Source organism: Panthera pardus, unplaced genomic scaffold (assembly GCF_024362965.1).
Source record: "Panthera pardus isolate Hobbes unplaced genomic scaffold, ASM2436296v1 HiC_scaffold_11, whole genome shotgun sequence".
NCBI lineage: Eukaryota > Metazoa > Chordata > Mammalia > Carnivora > Felidae > Panthera > Panthera pardus.
Genome location: NW_026526666.1, coordinates 64,279,913 through 64,293,613, shown reverse-complemented (window position 1 = coordinate 64,293,613; position 13,701 = coordinate 64,279,913). Strand labels below are relative to the sequence as shown.

General features: G+C 40.5%; 1 protein-coding gene across 1 annotated transcript in view; it reads left to right on the top strand.

The window, feature by feature from the left end:
- Positions 1-1,664: 1,664 nt before the first annotated feature.
- Positions 1,665-13,701, top strand: part of ZYG11A (zyg-11 family member A, cell cycle regulator) — a 75,396-nt gene continuing 63,359 nt past the window's right edge. The window contains exon 1 of the mRNA XM_019449268.2: positions 1,665-1,911. Coding sequence (XP_019304813.2) covers positions 1,822-1,911 — 90 coding nt within the window. The 5' untranslated portion in view covers positions 1,665-1,821. The remainder of the gene's footprint in view (positions 1,912-13,701) is intronic.

The window sequence follows — 13,701 nt, the reverse complement described above, 5'->3', positions numbered from 1 at the left end:
TTTTATTGCTTTTCTTTTTTTCAGTAAAACAGGAAGCTGAGAATATGTTTGGAGGAGGAGGTGTTGGAAGTTGGAGGATAGAGAAGTTATGAAATAATAGTCCACTGAAAATAAACTCCCAACATTGACTGGACTGGGAGTTAGAAAACTAGATTTTGATTCCCAGGTTTTCTGTTCATCACGTGGGTAAAATTTAACTTGTCTATTCAATCTCTCAGGTGTTCAGTTTCTCTGTGGGTAAAATGGAGATACCTACTGTAAATAACTTTTTAATGTTTATTGTTTATTTTTGAAAGAGACAGACGGGGGTGGGGGGGGGAGGGCAGAGAGAGAGAGAGAGAGAGAGGGAGACACAGAATCTAAAGCAGGCGCCAGGCTCTGAGCTGTCAGCACAGAGCCAGACAGGGAGCTCAAGCTCACAAGCAGTGAAATCACGACCTGAGCTGAAGTCAGACAGTTAATGGACTGAGCCATGCAGAAGCCCTGGATTTTTTTTTTTTTAATGAGGATTAAATAAAAGAATAAAAGAATAAAGTGATAATATTATCAAAAAATAATATCTATCCTCCACAAACTCAAAAAATTGAATAGAAAAAAAATTGAACAGGGAACAATTCCCAATTCATTTTTGAGGCCAGCATTATCGTGATACTAAAACTAGATAAAATGTCTCTGGAGAGCAATCTCCCTCATAAACACGGGGCATACAAATACTTAACGAAATATCAGCAAATAAAATCCTGTGGTATTAAAAACAATACATCATGACCATGTGGAGTCTTATCACATTTTACTGATGGGGATGTTGAACTTCAGAGAAATTAAGAACTTTGCTCAAGGTTCACAAATTAGTAGATGGCTGAGCAGGCATTCCAATCCAGGGTTCAAATCTAAGGCTCATACTCTTAAGAACTACCCTTTTCAAGACATATTTTTACTTAAATTAGCTGAAGTGTACTGATTTACTGCTTTCAGGGTTTCTTTCTTGGAGCAAGTTATAAGGATTTTCTTAGTACCTTGCAGGTCACAAGAAAGCTGAGTAAAGGAAGTCAGAAGTGTTTTTGATACTTGATTCATTCAATGTCGGTAGGAGTTGGATCAACAGAGAAGAGTGATAAAAGAGGTGTTGTTACCTCAGTTTTAGGAGAAAGGTCTTTAAAAATATATTTTTTAAAGTATATCTATATCTATATCTATCTATCTATCTATCTATCTATCTATCTATCTATCTATATTCTAGGGGTGCCTGCCTGACTCAGTCAGTAGACCAATGGACTCTCAATCTTGGGTCCTGAGCTGAAGCCCCACGTTGGGTATAGAGAGTACTGAAAATACATAAATAAATATTCTATTTTCCAACTTCACAGAGCTAGTCTGTGGGCATACTCTAGAGTGGCTACAGGAGTGAGGTATCAACCCCCGAGGTGCGGGTTTAAGGCAAGTTGGTCTCAGAGGCGTGAGTAGGAGTTGGGTGAACGCTCTCTGTGGCGTTGGTGTGCCCAAAGGAGGACGGTTGGGCCCTGATAGGGTGGGGTGGTGGTCGGCACGGGTAGGCGAGGGGCGGGCCGGCCCCGGGGGCGGGGTCTGCGGCGGGCCGGCCTCCGAGGGAGGGGGAGAGGCCGCGGCGGGCGCGTGCGCGTGGTCACGCCGGGCGTTTCAAAACCCCTGCGGTCCGGACGGAGCAGCGTGATTGCTGCGTGCGCTGCCCCGGAGCGGGCGCTCCTCAGCTGCCTCACAGCGAGGTTCGACCCCTTCTCTCGCGGGATCCGGGTCCGCGCTCGACGCTCGCTCTCTCCTGCCGCCCCGCCGACGGGGGTCGCCATGGTTCACTTCTTGCACCCGGGCCTGTCGCCCAGGAATATCGTCCCTCCCGACGCTCAGAAGGATGCCCTGGGTTGCTGCGTGGTGCAGGTGAGCACCGGGGCGGGGACGCGAACCTCGGCGGGACGCCGCGCTAGCCAGGGAGTCGTCGGGGACTGTGCGAAGGCACTTGCTGGTTCGTTTGGCTGACGTGGGGTAAAGTCTGAAGAGTGAGCCGAGGCTGGGCTCCTGTCGTCGCCGGGGAAGTGCACGCTGGAAGGGAGTTTTCTGTCCCGGGCGTCCCAGCCTCTGGGCCGAGCGCTCTGACCTGGCGCCGCAGCGTTCAGGCGCGGCGAGGGCGAGTCCCGCCCCCCGGCTGACCAGAGGGCATCTCCTCCTCAGGTCTGCGATTCTCATCTGTGGAGGCAGCCGCCGTTTGCTGAGTGGTGTTAAGTTCGGACGTAGACTCTCTAGGCTTGGCCGGCAGTTGACGGTGGCGCTTATTATTGTCATAATGAACCCAAATGCCCCCGACCTCGACCGTACTGCCACGTGCATTGTGGACGTGGTACTCCGCAGAGAATGTGACCCAGCAGTCCCTAGTACCTGAGGCCTGTGCCCCGGAACTCTAGCTGGAAGCCGCTCGTGAGTCCGGCGAGGGGGTGGGGGGACTAGAACCCCAAGACTTGAAATTCTTTCAGTTCACGTGTACCCCCTTCCGCCCTCCCTCCACGGAATTCCTATTAAACTACACCTACAAAAATGCAAACCAAGAGAGTGTATTTTCTGCTGTGTGTTAAGTATCGCGTTTCTAGAGTAATCCGGTTATCTCTAGTCTTTTGTATGCATTGATAGTCTCCATTTTTCTGTGGTCTAGGGCAGTTGAGAACTCTAAAGGTTAGTTGATTTGCTTAAGAACCTGAACTTGACTTCAGGTGTTCTGGGGTCAGATTGCACATTCTACCACGCCCCAAGGGCCACGACTCTTAGAACTCAAAATCTACTTAAGGCTCAACCTAAAATATGGAGGGAAGGAAACGTTCATTGAGGTTGTACTTTACGTGCAATACCTTGTTGGAAGATTGTTGTGCCCTACAACGATCTGTCCTGTACTTCTCTGTACTCTGTTGGATTCACTTTTAATGCTGCTATATAATTTGTAAATTTGTTTGTAGCTAATGGAAAAGCTGGGTTTTTAAGCATGTACTATAGCACAGTATCTCAAGCACATTTTTTGTTGACGCTAATTGGAATTGAAACAAGATTTTTCTCTAGAAATCAAACCAACCCATTTTCTGCCTGGTTCCATAGTGTACTGCATACATTCGTTTTCTTGGTAAGATTTTATTTTCAATTAATCTTGAAAATTAACACATTTTCGCTTATATATATTTTCCCATTTATGTCATCTTTAATTTTATTTAGTAATGTGTTGTAGTTTTGATAATAAAGGTCTGTGACATATTTTGTTAAATTCATCCCTATTTTTGATACTGTAAAAATATTTTTGAAAAACAATGCAAAGAATTTTTTGGTGTATTGCTCTTGTATCCTACAATCTTGCTAGATTCACTTTTTTTTAAAGATTTCTTAAGATTTTCATCAGTTATGTCATCTGCAAATAAAGACAGCTTTACTTTATTCCCTTTTAGTCTATGCTTTTTTTTAAGTCTATGCTTTTTATTTCCTTTTTCTAAATTGTATTTTCTCTAGAACCTTTGTAAAATGTTGAAGTGGTGAGAGTAAACATCTTTGTATTCTAGATCTTTCACCTTTAAGTATGATACTGGTTAAAGGTTTTTCCATAGATGCCCTTTATCAAGTTAAGGATGTTTTCTTCTATTCCTAGTTTGCCAGGAGTATATTTAAAAAAAAAAATTTTTTTTTATGTTTTTATTTTTGACAGAGAGAGAGAGAGAGAGAGAGAGCGCGCGCGCGCTGCGAGCGAGCATGAGCGGGGGAGGGGCAGGAGAGAGAGGGAGACACAGAATCAGAAGCAGGCTCCAGGCTTTGAGCTGTCAGCACAGAGCCCGATGCAGGGCTCAAACTCACAGCCTGAGCGATCATGACCTGAGCCGAAGTCGGACGCTCAACTGACTGAGCCACCCAGGCGCCCTTGCCAGGAGTATTTTTAAAATCATGAATGTGTGTTGAATTTTGTCAAGTGCTTTTTCAGCATTTATTAAGATTATATGTTTTTGTTGTTTTTCTGTTAATGTGGTGGACTTTCTAGATTGTGAATTTAACTTTACATTTACATCTAAACCCCACATGGTCATGATGTATTGTTTTTATATACCACAGGATTTTATTTGCTGATATTTCATTAAGTATTTGTATGCCCCGTGTTTATGAGGGAGATTGCTCTCCAGAGATATTTTGTCTAGTTTTAGTATCACGATAATGCTGGCCTTAAAAATGAATTGGTAATTGTTCCCTGTTCAATTTTTTTTCCTGTTCAATTTTTTGAGTTTGTGGAGGATAGATATTATTTTTTGCCTTTTTAAAAATTTAATTATTTCTTTTGAGTAAACTCTGCCCTCAATGTGGGGCTCAAACTCATGACCCTGAGATTATTTCTTCCTTAGATGTTTAATAGCACTCATCAGTGAAGCCACTGAAACTAATTTCTTTGGGAGAGCTATTCGTATACTTCATTTTATGTTTTATAAAAGCATCAATTTATTGAGTCATAACATTCCTAAATATGTATGCACTTATTAACAGATTATCAGTTTTTGTAGTTATTTAAGTAATTTGCCTATTTCATCTGAGTTACCAAATTTATTGGCAAAATTGTTCATAGGATACCTTTATTGTCATTTTAATTCTTATAGGATCTGTAATGATGTTCCCTCTTTTGTTCCTGGTATTGGTGTTTTCTCTTTTTACTTTCTCTTAGTCTTTGTATCTAGGGATTTAATAATTGTTAGTTTTTTTGAAGAACTAACTTTTGGTTTTGATTTATATCCATTGCACATCTGTTTTCTCTTATTTCTGCTTGTATCTTTATAATTTCTTATGTTTATCTTTGGGTTTAACTTACTCTCTATCTTTTTAAGGTGGAAACTTAGGGCATTAAATTTATAACTTGTTTCTAAATTTTTAAAAATGTTTTTAAATTTATTTTTGAGAGAGGCATAGCACGAGTGGGGGAGGGGCAGAGAGACAGACAGACACACACACACACACACACACACACAATCTGAAGCAGGCTCAAGTCTCTGAATTGTCAGCAAAGAGCCTGATGCGGGGCTTGAACTCATGAACCTTAAGATAATGACCTGAGCCAACGTTGGACGCTTCACAGACTGAGCCACCCAGGTGCCCCTTACATCTTGTTTCTAATACAAACATTTCCTCCAATAGTGCTTTGGTTAATACCCGTAAACTCTGGTATATTGTTCACAATATTTTCTAATTTCCATTATGATTTCTTCTTTGAGCCATGGGATGTTTAGAAATGTATTGCTTCATTACCAAATAGTTGGGGATATTTAAGATATCTTTTTTTTTTTTAAGGGGGAGAGGGGAGAGGGAGAGAGAATCCCAAGTAGGCCCCTTACCCAGTGCAGAGTCCTTCGCGTGGATTGATTCTAGGACCTGAGCTGAAATCAAGAGTTGGGTGCTCAACCAACTGAGCCACTCAGGCACTCCACACACATCTTTTTTTTTTTTTAAATTGACTTCAAACGAGGGGCGCCTGGGTGGCTCAGTCGGTTAAACGGCCGACTTCGGCTCAGGTCATGATCTCGCGGTCCGTGAGTTCGAGCCCCGCGTCGGGCTCTGTGCTGACAGCTCTGTTCTGTGATTCAGAACAGGCCGAATCTGAAATCAACCTGTTTCAGATTCTGTGTCTCCCTCTCTCTGACCCTACCCCGTTCATGCTCTGTCTCAAAAATAAATAAACGTTAAAAAAAAAAAATTGTAAATTGACTTCAAACATAATTATTGTTAGAGACAATACTCTATGATTTTAATCCATTTGTATACATATATTTTAAATGTTTATTTATTTTTGAGATAGCACCAGCATGGGAGGGGCAAAAAGGCGTGGGGAGACAGAGGATCCAAAGTGGGCTTTGCACTGACAGTGGCGAGGCTTGAACTCAGGAACTGTGAGAATCATGACCTGAGCTGATGCTGGACGCTCATCAGACTGAGCCACTCAGGTGCCCCTTAATCCATTTACATTTATTGAGATTCGTTTTATGGCTCAGATATGATTTATCTTGGTGCACACTTATGTGCACTTAAAGATATATATTGTACAGCAATATATGTGGGTTTTATCTATTAATGTCAGGTGAAGTTGGTTGATAATGTTAATTTTCTATATTCTTACTCCTTTTCCAGCTACTTGTTTTTTATCAGTTGTTTGAAGATGAATGTTCATTTCCAACTCTGGATTTTTCTTTTTATTCTTTGAGTTTGCTTCATGAATTTTGAAGCTGTTAGTAAGTGCATATACATTTAGGAATTACGTCTTCCTGATGAATTGATCCTTTTATCTTTATGTATTCTGGTAATAGTCTCACCTTGAAGTCTTTTTCTGACATTAATATAGTTAACTCCGTTTTCCTTATGATTGGTATTTGACAATCCTGTATGGTTGTTCATGTTTAAAGCACATCTCTTGTAGAAAAGGTCTTTTATTCAGTCTGACAGTCTGCCTTTTAAATCAGAGTAAATGTGATTATCAAAATTGTTGGGTTTAAAGTCTGCTGTGTTGCTATTTGTGTTTTATTTGTCCTGTTTGTCGTTTTGTTTCTTCCTTTCCTGACTTGAATTGAACACTTTTCAAGTTTCATTTTATCTCTCCTATTGACTTGCTAGTTCTGCTTCTCTCCTTTACCTTCTTCCAGTCTTTCCCCCCTCCCCCCTTCTGTCAGTCTTTAATGGTCACTCAAAGGTAGCAGTTTTTAAAGTGTGGATTAAGGACCTCTGTGGTCTCTAAGGCCCCATTTTCTTTTTTTTTTTTAGTTTTTTTTTTTTTTTACGTTTATTTATTTTTGAGAGACAGAGACAAAGCATGAGCAGGGGAGAGGCAGAGAGAGAAGGAGACACAGAATCTGAAAGCAGGCTCCAGGCTCTGAGCAAGCTGTCAGCACAGAGCCCGATGTAGGGCTTGAACCCGTGAACTGTGAGATCATGACCTGAGCCAAAGTTGGACGCTCAACTGACTGAGCCACCCAGGCACCCCAGCGTGGAATTGGGTTTTTAACTTCTTTTATTTCTAAATGAATTAATACAGGTTTTAAAGATTTCTCAGTTTTAACTTATGTAGTAACATGTTGATAGATAGAATCCAGTTTTTAAGAGTATAAAGTGGTCCTAAAACCAAGAAGTTTGAGAGTCACAGCTCTGGGTTTTAAAATACACACTTGACTTGATCACATTCTACTTTAAAATATATCAGTTTAGGGGCACCTGGGTGGCTCAGTTGGTTAAGCATCCGACTTCAGCTCAGGTCATGATCTCACTGTTCGTGAATTCGAGCCCCACATCTGTGCTGACAACTCGGAGCCTGGAGCCTGCTTCAGATTCTGTGTCTCCCTCTCTTTGCCCCTTCCCCACTGAGGCTCTGTCTCTCAAAAATGAATAAACGTTAAAAAAAAATTTTTTTTAAATATAGCAGTTTACCTTAAAACAGTATTCTTTGATTTTTTTTCCCTTTTGTTTTGTCCTTGGTGCTAGTGAGATAATATACCTCTTACTTCTCCATGTTATAAATTGCACAATTTATTTCTTTATTTTTGCTTTGATCAGTTATTTCTTAAAGACATTAGGAAATAAAAAAGTTTTTCTCTTTATCCACGTTTCCATTTCCATTACTCCCTTTTTCTTAAATCCCAAATATTCATCTTCTTTCCTTTTTCTTCAGCTTAAAGAACATTTAACCTTTCTTATAGTGTAGATTGGCTGGCAACAAGTTCTCTCTGCTTTTTGTTTGAGAATATCTTTATTTCAGCTTTATTTCTGAAAGCTATTTTAGTTGTACTTAATTTTTTTCCCCTATTGTACTTTTTTGGGAAAGATTTTGTTTTATTAAATTTTTTTAATATTTATTTATTTTGAGAGAGAGAGAGCAGGGGAGGGGCAAAGAGAGAGAATCCCAAGCAGGCTTTGCACTGTCCGTGCAGAGCTGGATGTGGGGCTCAAACTCACAAACCTTGAGATCATAACCTGAGCCAAAATCAAGAGTTGGATACTTCACTGACTGAGCCACCCAGGCACCCCTCAACATAAGAATTTTTGAGGAACACAGTCTATAGCAAGGAGTGAGGGCTAATTTTAAAGGAGTGATTTGGGGGACACAGCCCAAGGCAACCTTAACAAATCATTAACAAGTCTTAACAAATGTTAAGAATCTTGATGAGATTAGTGGAATCTTTATGAGAGAATGGAGGGAGATTTGAGACCTGGAGACACAGGGAGGAAGGCCATGTGAAGATGAAGACAGAGATCATTTATGCTGCCTCAGTTGGGGAGAGCCAGGAGCCTCTACAAGCTGATAACAGTTTTTCCCTTGAGCCTTCAGAGGAGAATGGCCCAGCTCTCAGGGGACTTGTTTTCTGGACTTCTGTTCTCCAGAACTGTGAGAGAACAAATTTCTGTTGTTTTTAGCCATCTCATTTTTTTTTCTCAGTCTTTATGTATTTTTTTAATTTACATCCAGGTTAGTTGTAATATAGTGCAACAATGATTTCAGGAGTAGATTAATGCCTCTTACCCATTTATCCCATCCCCTCTCACAACCCCTCCAGTAACCCTCTGTTTGTTCTCCATATTTAAGAGTTTCCTCTGTTTTGTCCCCCTCTCTGTTTTTATATTATTTTTGCTTCCCTTCCCTTGTGTTCATCTGTTGTGTGTTTTAAAGTCCTCATATGAGTGAAGTCATATGATTTTTGTCTATCTCTGACTGACTAATTTTGCTTAGCATAATACCCTCTAGTTCCATCCACGTAGTTGCAAATGGCAGGATTTCATTCTTTTTGATTGCCTACTAATAGTCCAGTGTGTGTGTGTGTGTGTGTACACACCAAATCTTCTTTATCCATTCATCCATCGATGGGCATTTGGGCTCTTTCCATACTTCGGCTATTGTTGATAGTGCTGCTATAAACATTGGGGTGCATGTGTCCCTTTGAAACAGCACACCTGTATCCCTTGGATAAATACCTAGTAGTGCAATTGCCGGGTCGTAGGGTAGTTCTATTTTTAATTTTTTGAGGAACCTCCATATTGTTTTCCAGAGTTAGTCATCTCATTTTTTGTGGTAATTTTAGCCCCACTAGGAAACAAATACATGTTCTAACTTCATTCACCTCCCTTCTGTCTTCTTTGAGAGTTTCATGTTGTCAGAACCAAACTGACAGCAGGGCAAGGGAATCTGTTCAGGAGATCTGCTTAATTCCAGTAGAGAGCAGGGTAGAGAAGATTAAGGAGTGAGTCTGGGTAGGAGGTAGGTGGCAAGTGCTGTAGTACAATTCTGCTTACATAAAGTTTACAGACATGGAGAACTAAATAGTATACAAGATAATGATTGCCTCTGGGTGAAGGGATGGGAAATAGCATCAGAAAGGGACTGCAAACATACTGGTATATTCATTTTAAGCTATGGGATAAATACAAAAGCGTATTTTAAAAATATACTTTATATTATATTTTATTTTTATATTTGAAATGTTTTATAAATTTTCTTTAAATAATTTTTTTAATGTTTGTTTATTTTTGAGAAACAGAGAGACAGAGCATGAGCAGGTGAGGGGCAGAGGGAGAGGGAGATACAGAATCCGAAGCAGGCTCCAGACTCTGAGCTGTCAGCACAGAGCCTGACGTGGGGCTCGAACCCACAAACTGTGAGGTCATGACCTGAGCTGAAGTTGGTCATTTAACCGACTGAGCTACCCAGGTGCCCCTGAATGTTTTATAAATTTCTAAATATCTTTTATGTGGATTTAGTCTTTAGTATACTATATTTTTATTTTTGTTCTTTTTAAAAAATGTTTATTTTGAGAGAGAAAGAGTGAGAGCAAGTGCACAGGGGAGGGGAAGAGAGAGCAGGAGAGAGAGAATCCTAAGCAGGGTCCTCGCTGTTAGTGCAGAGCCCTATGCTGTGCTCAATCCAACAAAATGTGAGATCATGACCTGAGCTGAGATTAAGAGTCAGTGCTTAACTGATTAAATTAACAGATTAAGTGTTTAACAGATTAAGTGCTTAACTGACTGAGCCACCCAGCCATCCCTACTATGCTATATTTTTTAAATGGAGCTGTCATGTAGTAATATGGCAAATAATGTTAGAAAATCTTAAAACTAAATATTTGGAATCAAATGTTACAAACATTTGCAAAGTAAGAGAAATCCCCAGCACCCCCACCTAATCCAGATAAAGTGGAAAACATCACTGTAAGCAGACCCTAAATCTTTGACATTTACCAATATCAATAACTTGGGATTGGAGGCTAGGCTTTTGCCAAAGTCTGGTAGGGAATTTGAGTGGATACTGTAAACTATAACTATATATATAATATAAACTAATATGGGCTAACAAAGGCTGGCTTTACTTTAGTGAAATGGTAGATCTAAAAAAATTTGCTTATGGGAAAGGGAAATGGGGAATGCTGTCAGTTTTGGCGTGGATTTTGAGTAGAAAGATACCTGCTTAAAATTTGCTACTGGGGTGCCTGGGTGGCTCAGTCAGGTATCCAGCTTTGGCTCAAGTCACAATCTCGCAGTTGATGAGTTCGAGCCCTGCATAAGACTCTGTGCTGACAGCTCAGAGCCTGGAGCCTATTTCAGAGTATGTGTCTCCCTCTCTCCCTACCTCTCTCCCCACTTGTGCTCTTTCTCTTTCAAAAATAAATAAACAAAACAATTTGCAGGGCGCCTGGGTGGCACAGTCAGTTAATTCGTTCGACTTTGGCTCAGGCCATGATCTCAAGGTTTTTAGTTCGAGCCCCACATCAGGCTCTCTGCTGACAGCTCGGAGCCTGGAGCCTGCTTTGGATTTTGTCTCCCTCTCTGCTCCTCTCCTGCTCGCACTGTGTCTCTGTTACTGTCTGTCTCTCTCTCTCAAAAATAAATAAACATTAAAAAAAAATTTGCTACCATAGGCTTGTCTTCACACACATTCAGGGTTTTTTGTTTGTTTGTTTGTTTGTTTATTCTGAGAGACAGCACAGCTTGGGAAGGGCAGAGAGAGACTCCCAAGCAGGCTCCACACAGTCAGTACAGAGCCCAACGTGGTGCTCAATCTCATGAACCACAAGATCATGACCTGAACCAAAATCGAGAGTTGGACACTTAACTGACTGGGCCCCACATTTAGGGTTTCTTGCTTGGTTCAGGAAATCTATAGTTGAGAAATTATCAGGGTGAGCCTTGGTATTTCCCCTGGGATAACCATAGTTTTGCAGAATCTCTCTGATGTGAACATCTTTTTTCTTCTTCTTTTAAGCTTATTTATTTTGAGAGAGAGAGAGTGCAAGAGAGAGAGAGACAGAATCCCAAGTAGACTCCACGCTTTCAGTGCAGAGCCCAGTGTGGGGTTTGAACTCATGAACTATGAGATCATGACCTGAGTGGAGATTAAGAGTCATATGCTTAACCAACTGAGCTACCCAGGCGCCCCTGTGACATGTCTTCTACCCAGGCCTCATAGGAGTCCAGTAAATAAAATCCCATTAAAAGTGCGTTCACAATGTTAATTTATGAACCATGAATCTCCATGAGTAAAATTCAACAGAATCAACAACAGGATTACATTCCAAGAAAATTAAGGAAATGGATTATTAAAACACTATAAGTATATTTAAAAGTAAAGATATAAAAGATGAAATAAGTCATGAAAAAAGAACAATATACAATTAGACTGTGAAGAAATATATACCACTAAACAAAGAGATAGTGACCTGGGAGATAGATGTGTGGAAATTACCCACATGAAGTATAATCTCCATTTTCCCATGGGCCTGTAAACCAATTCTGGCTTTTAAGACCTAAGTAGAAGTCTCCTGAGACTCTTTCAGGGAATCTTTTTGCTTCCCTCAGTCTTTTGGACATGAATTCTGACCTGGGGAGTTGGAGCAACTAAAATTTTGGGAATGCAAAATGGTAGATCCACTTGGCAAGAACAGGTTGGCACTTTTCTTACATAAAGTTAAATATAGACTAGTAGGAAGTGTGGAATCCCAGGGACCCAGGAATCCCATTCCTAGGAAACTACCCAAGAAAAATGAAACCCAGATTCACATAAACTTATATGAATATTTATAGCAGCTTTCTTCAAAACTGTCTAAAACTTTAAATAATACAACTGCCCTTAATGATAAAATTGTGGAACATGCGGTATAATACTTCTCAGCAATAAAAAAGGAACTAATTACAAAAACACAACATGGAAGAATCTTGAATCCTTTATGGGGAGTGAAATCAGATTCAAAAGGCCTACATATTGTATGATTCTATTTATATGACATTTTGGAAAAGGGAGAACTCTAGGGACAAACACAGATTTGGTTGCTTGGGGTTGGTGGGAGGGATTGTCTACAAAGGGACATGGGAATTTTTGGGTTATAGAACTGTTCTCTATGTTTATTGTGGTGTGGCACATGACTATGCATTTGTTAAAATTTGTGGAACTAAGTACACCAAAAAGTAATTTTTTTTGCTATATGTAAATTAGACCTCAATTTAAAACACACACACACACACACACACACACACACACACACACACAGAAATGAATAGGAAGAAAGTGATTACAGTAGTCTCCCTTTATCTGAGGTTTCATTTTCTGTGGTTTCACTTACCCTAAATCAACTGTAGTCCCGAAGTAGGTCATCGTTTGTTTTATTTTATTTTATTTTTTTAACGTTCATTTATTTTTGAGAGAGAGTGTGAGCAGAGGAGGGGCAGAGAGAGAGGGAGACACAGAATCTGAAGCAGGCTCCAGGCTCTGAGCTGTCAACACAGAGCCCCACGTGGGGCCTGAACTCACAGACCGTGAGATCATGACCTGAGCTGAAGTCGGACACTTAACCAACTGAGCCACCCAGGCACCCCTCAGGTCATCTTCTCTTGGCATATTGTCAGAAAATCATTAGGAGTCTAATGCTGCTTCACACTGCCTGTGGCATTCACCTCACTGCTTTTCATCATGTAGGCATTTTATCATTTCATATCATCACAAGAAGGATGAGTACAGTACAGTTAAGATATTTTGAGAGACAACATTGATATATTACAGTATATTGTTAATCTCTTACTGTGCCTAGTTTATAAATTAAACTTTATTTTAGGTATGTAGAGGAGAAAACAGTCTGTATCGGGTTTGGTACTGTGGGCAGTTTTAGGCATCCACTGGGAGTCTTGGAACGCATCTTCTGTGGATACGCGGATAAGTGGGGGACTACTGGATAGCATGTGAACTTATTGGAGAAATTTAGTTATGAAGAGGAGTAACTGAAGAGAATGTGGGTTTCGGCAGAAGGTGTTTTTGTTTTTAAGGTATATAGCAGAACAAATTATATGTTAAGAATGATCCATTTGAGGATACTCTGAAGATGTATGCATGAAGAAATGATAGGAGGGACCAAGGCAAGGGGGGATGAAGTCAGTCAGCACATGTGGAAGTGTTGGGCTTTGCAAGGAGGTACACATTTTCTTTTTTTGTTTGTTTTTGTTTTTAAAGTTTATTTTTGAGAGAGAACACACACAAGCAGGGGAAGAGCAGAGAGAGAGAATCCCAAGTGGAGTTTGAACTCAGGAACCATGAGATCATGACCTGAGCTGAAATCAAGAGTTGGATGCCTAACCCAGGTGCCCCGCAACCCCCCCCCCCCCCCCCATTTTCCATGTAAGAGGAAAGTAAAGGAAAGATGCATGCATTTTCCG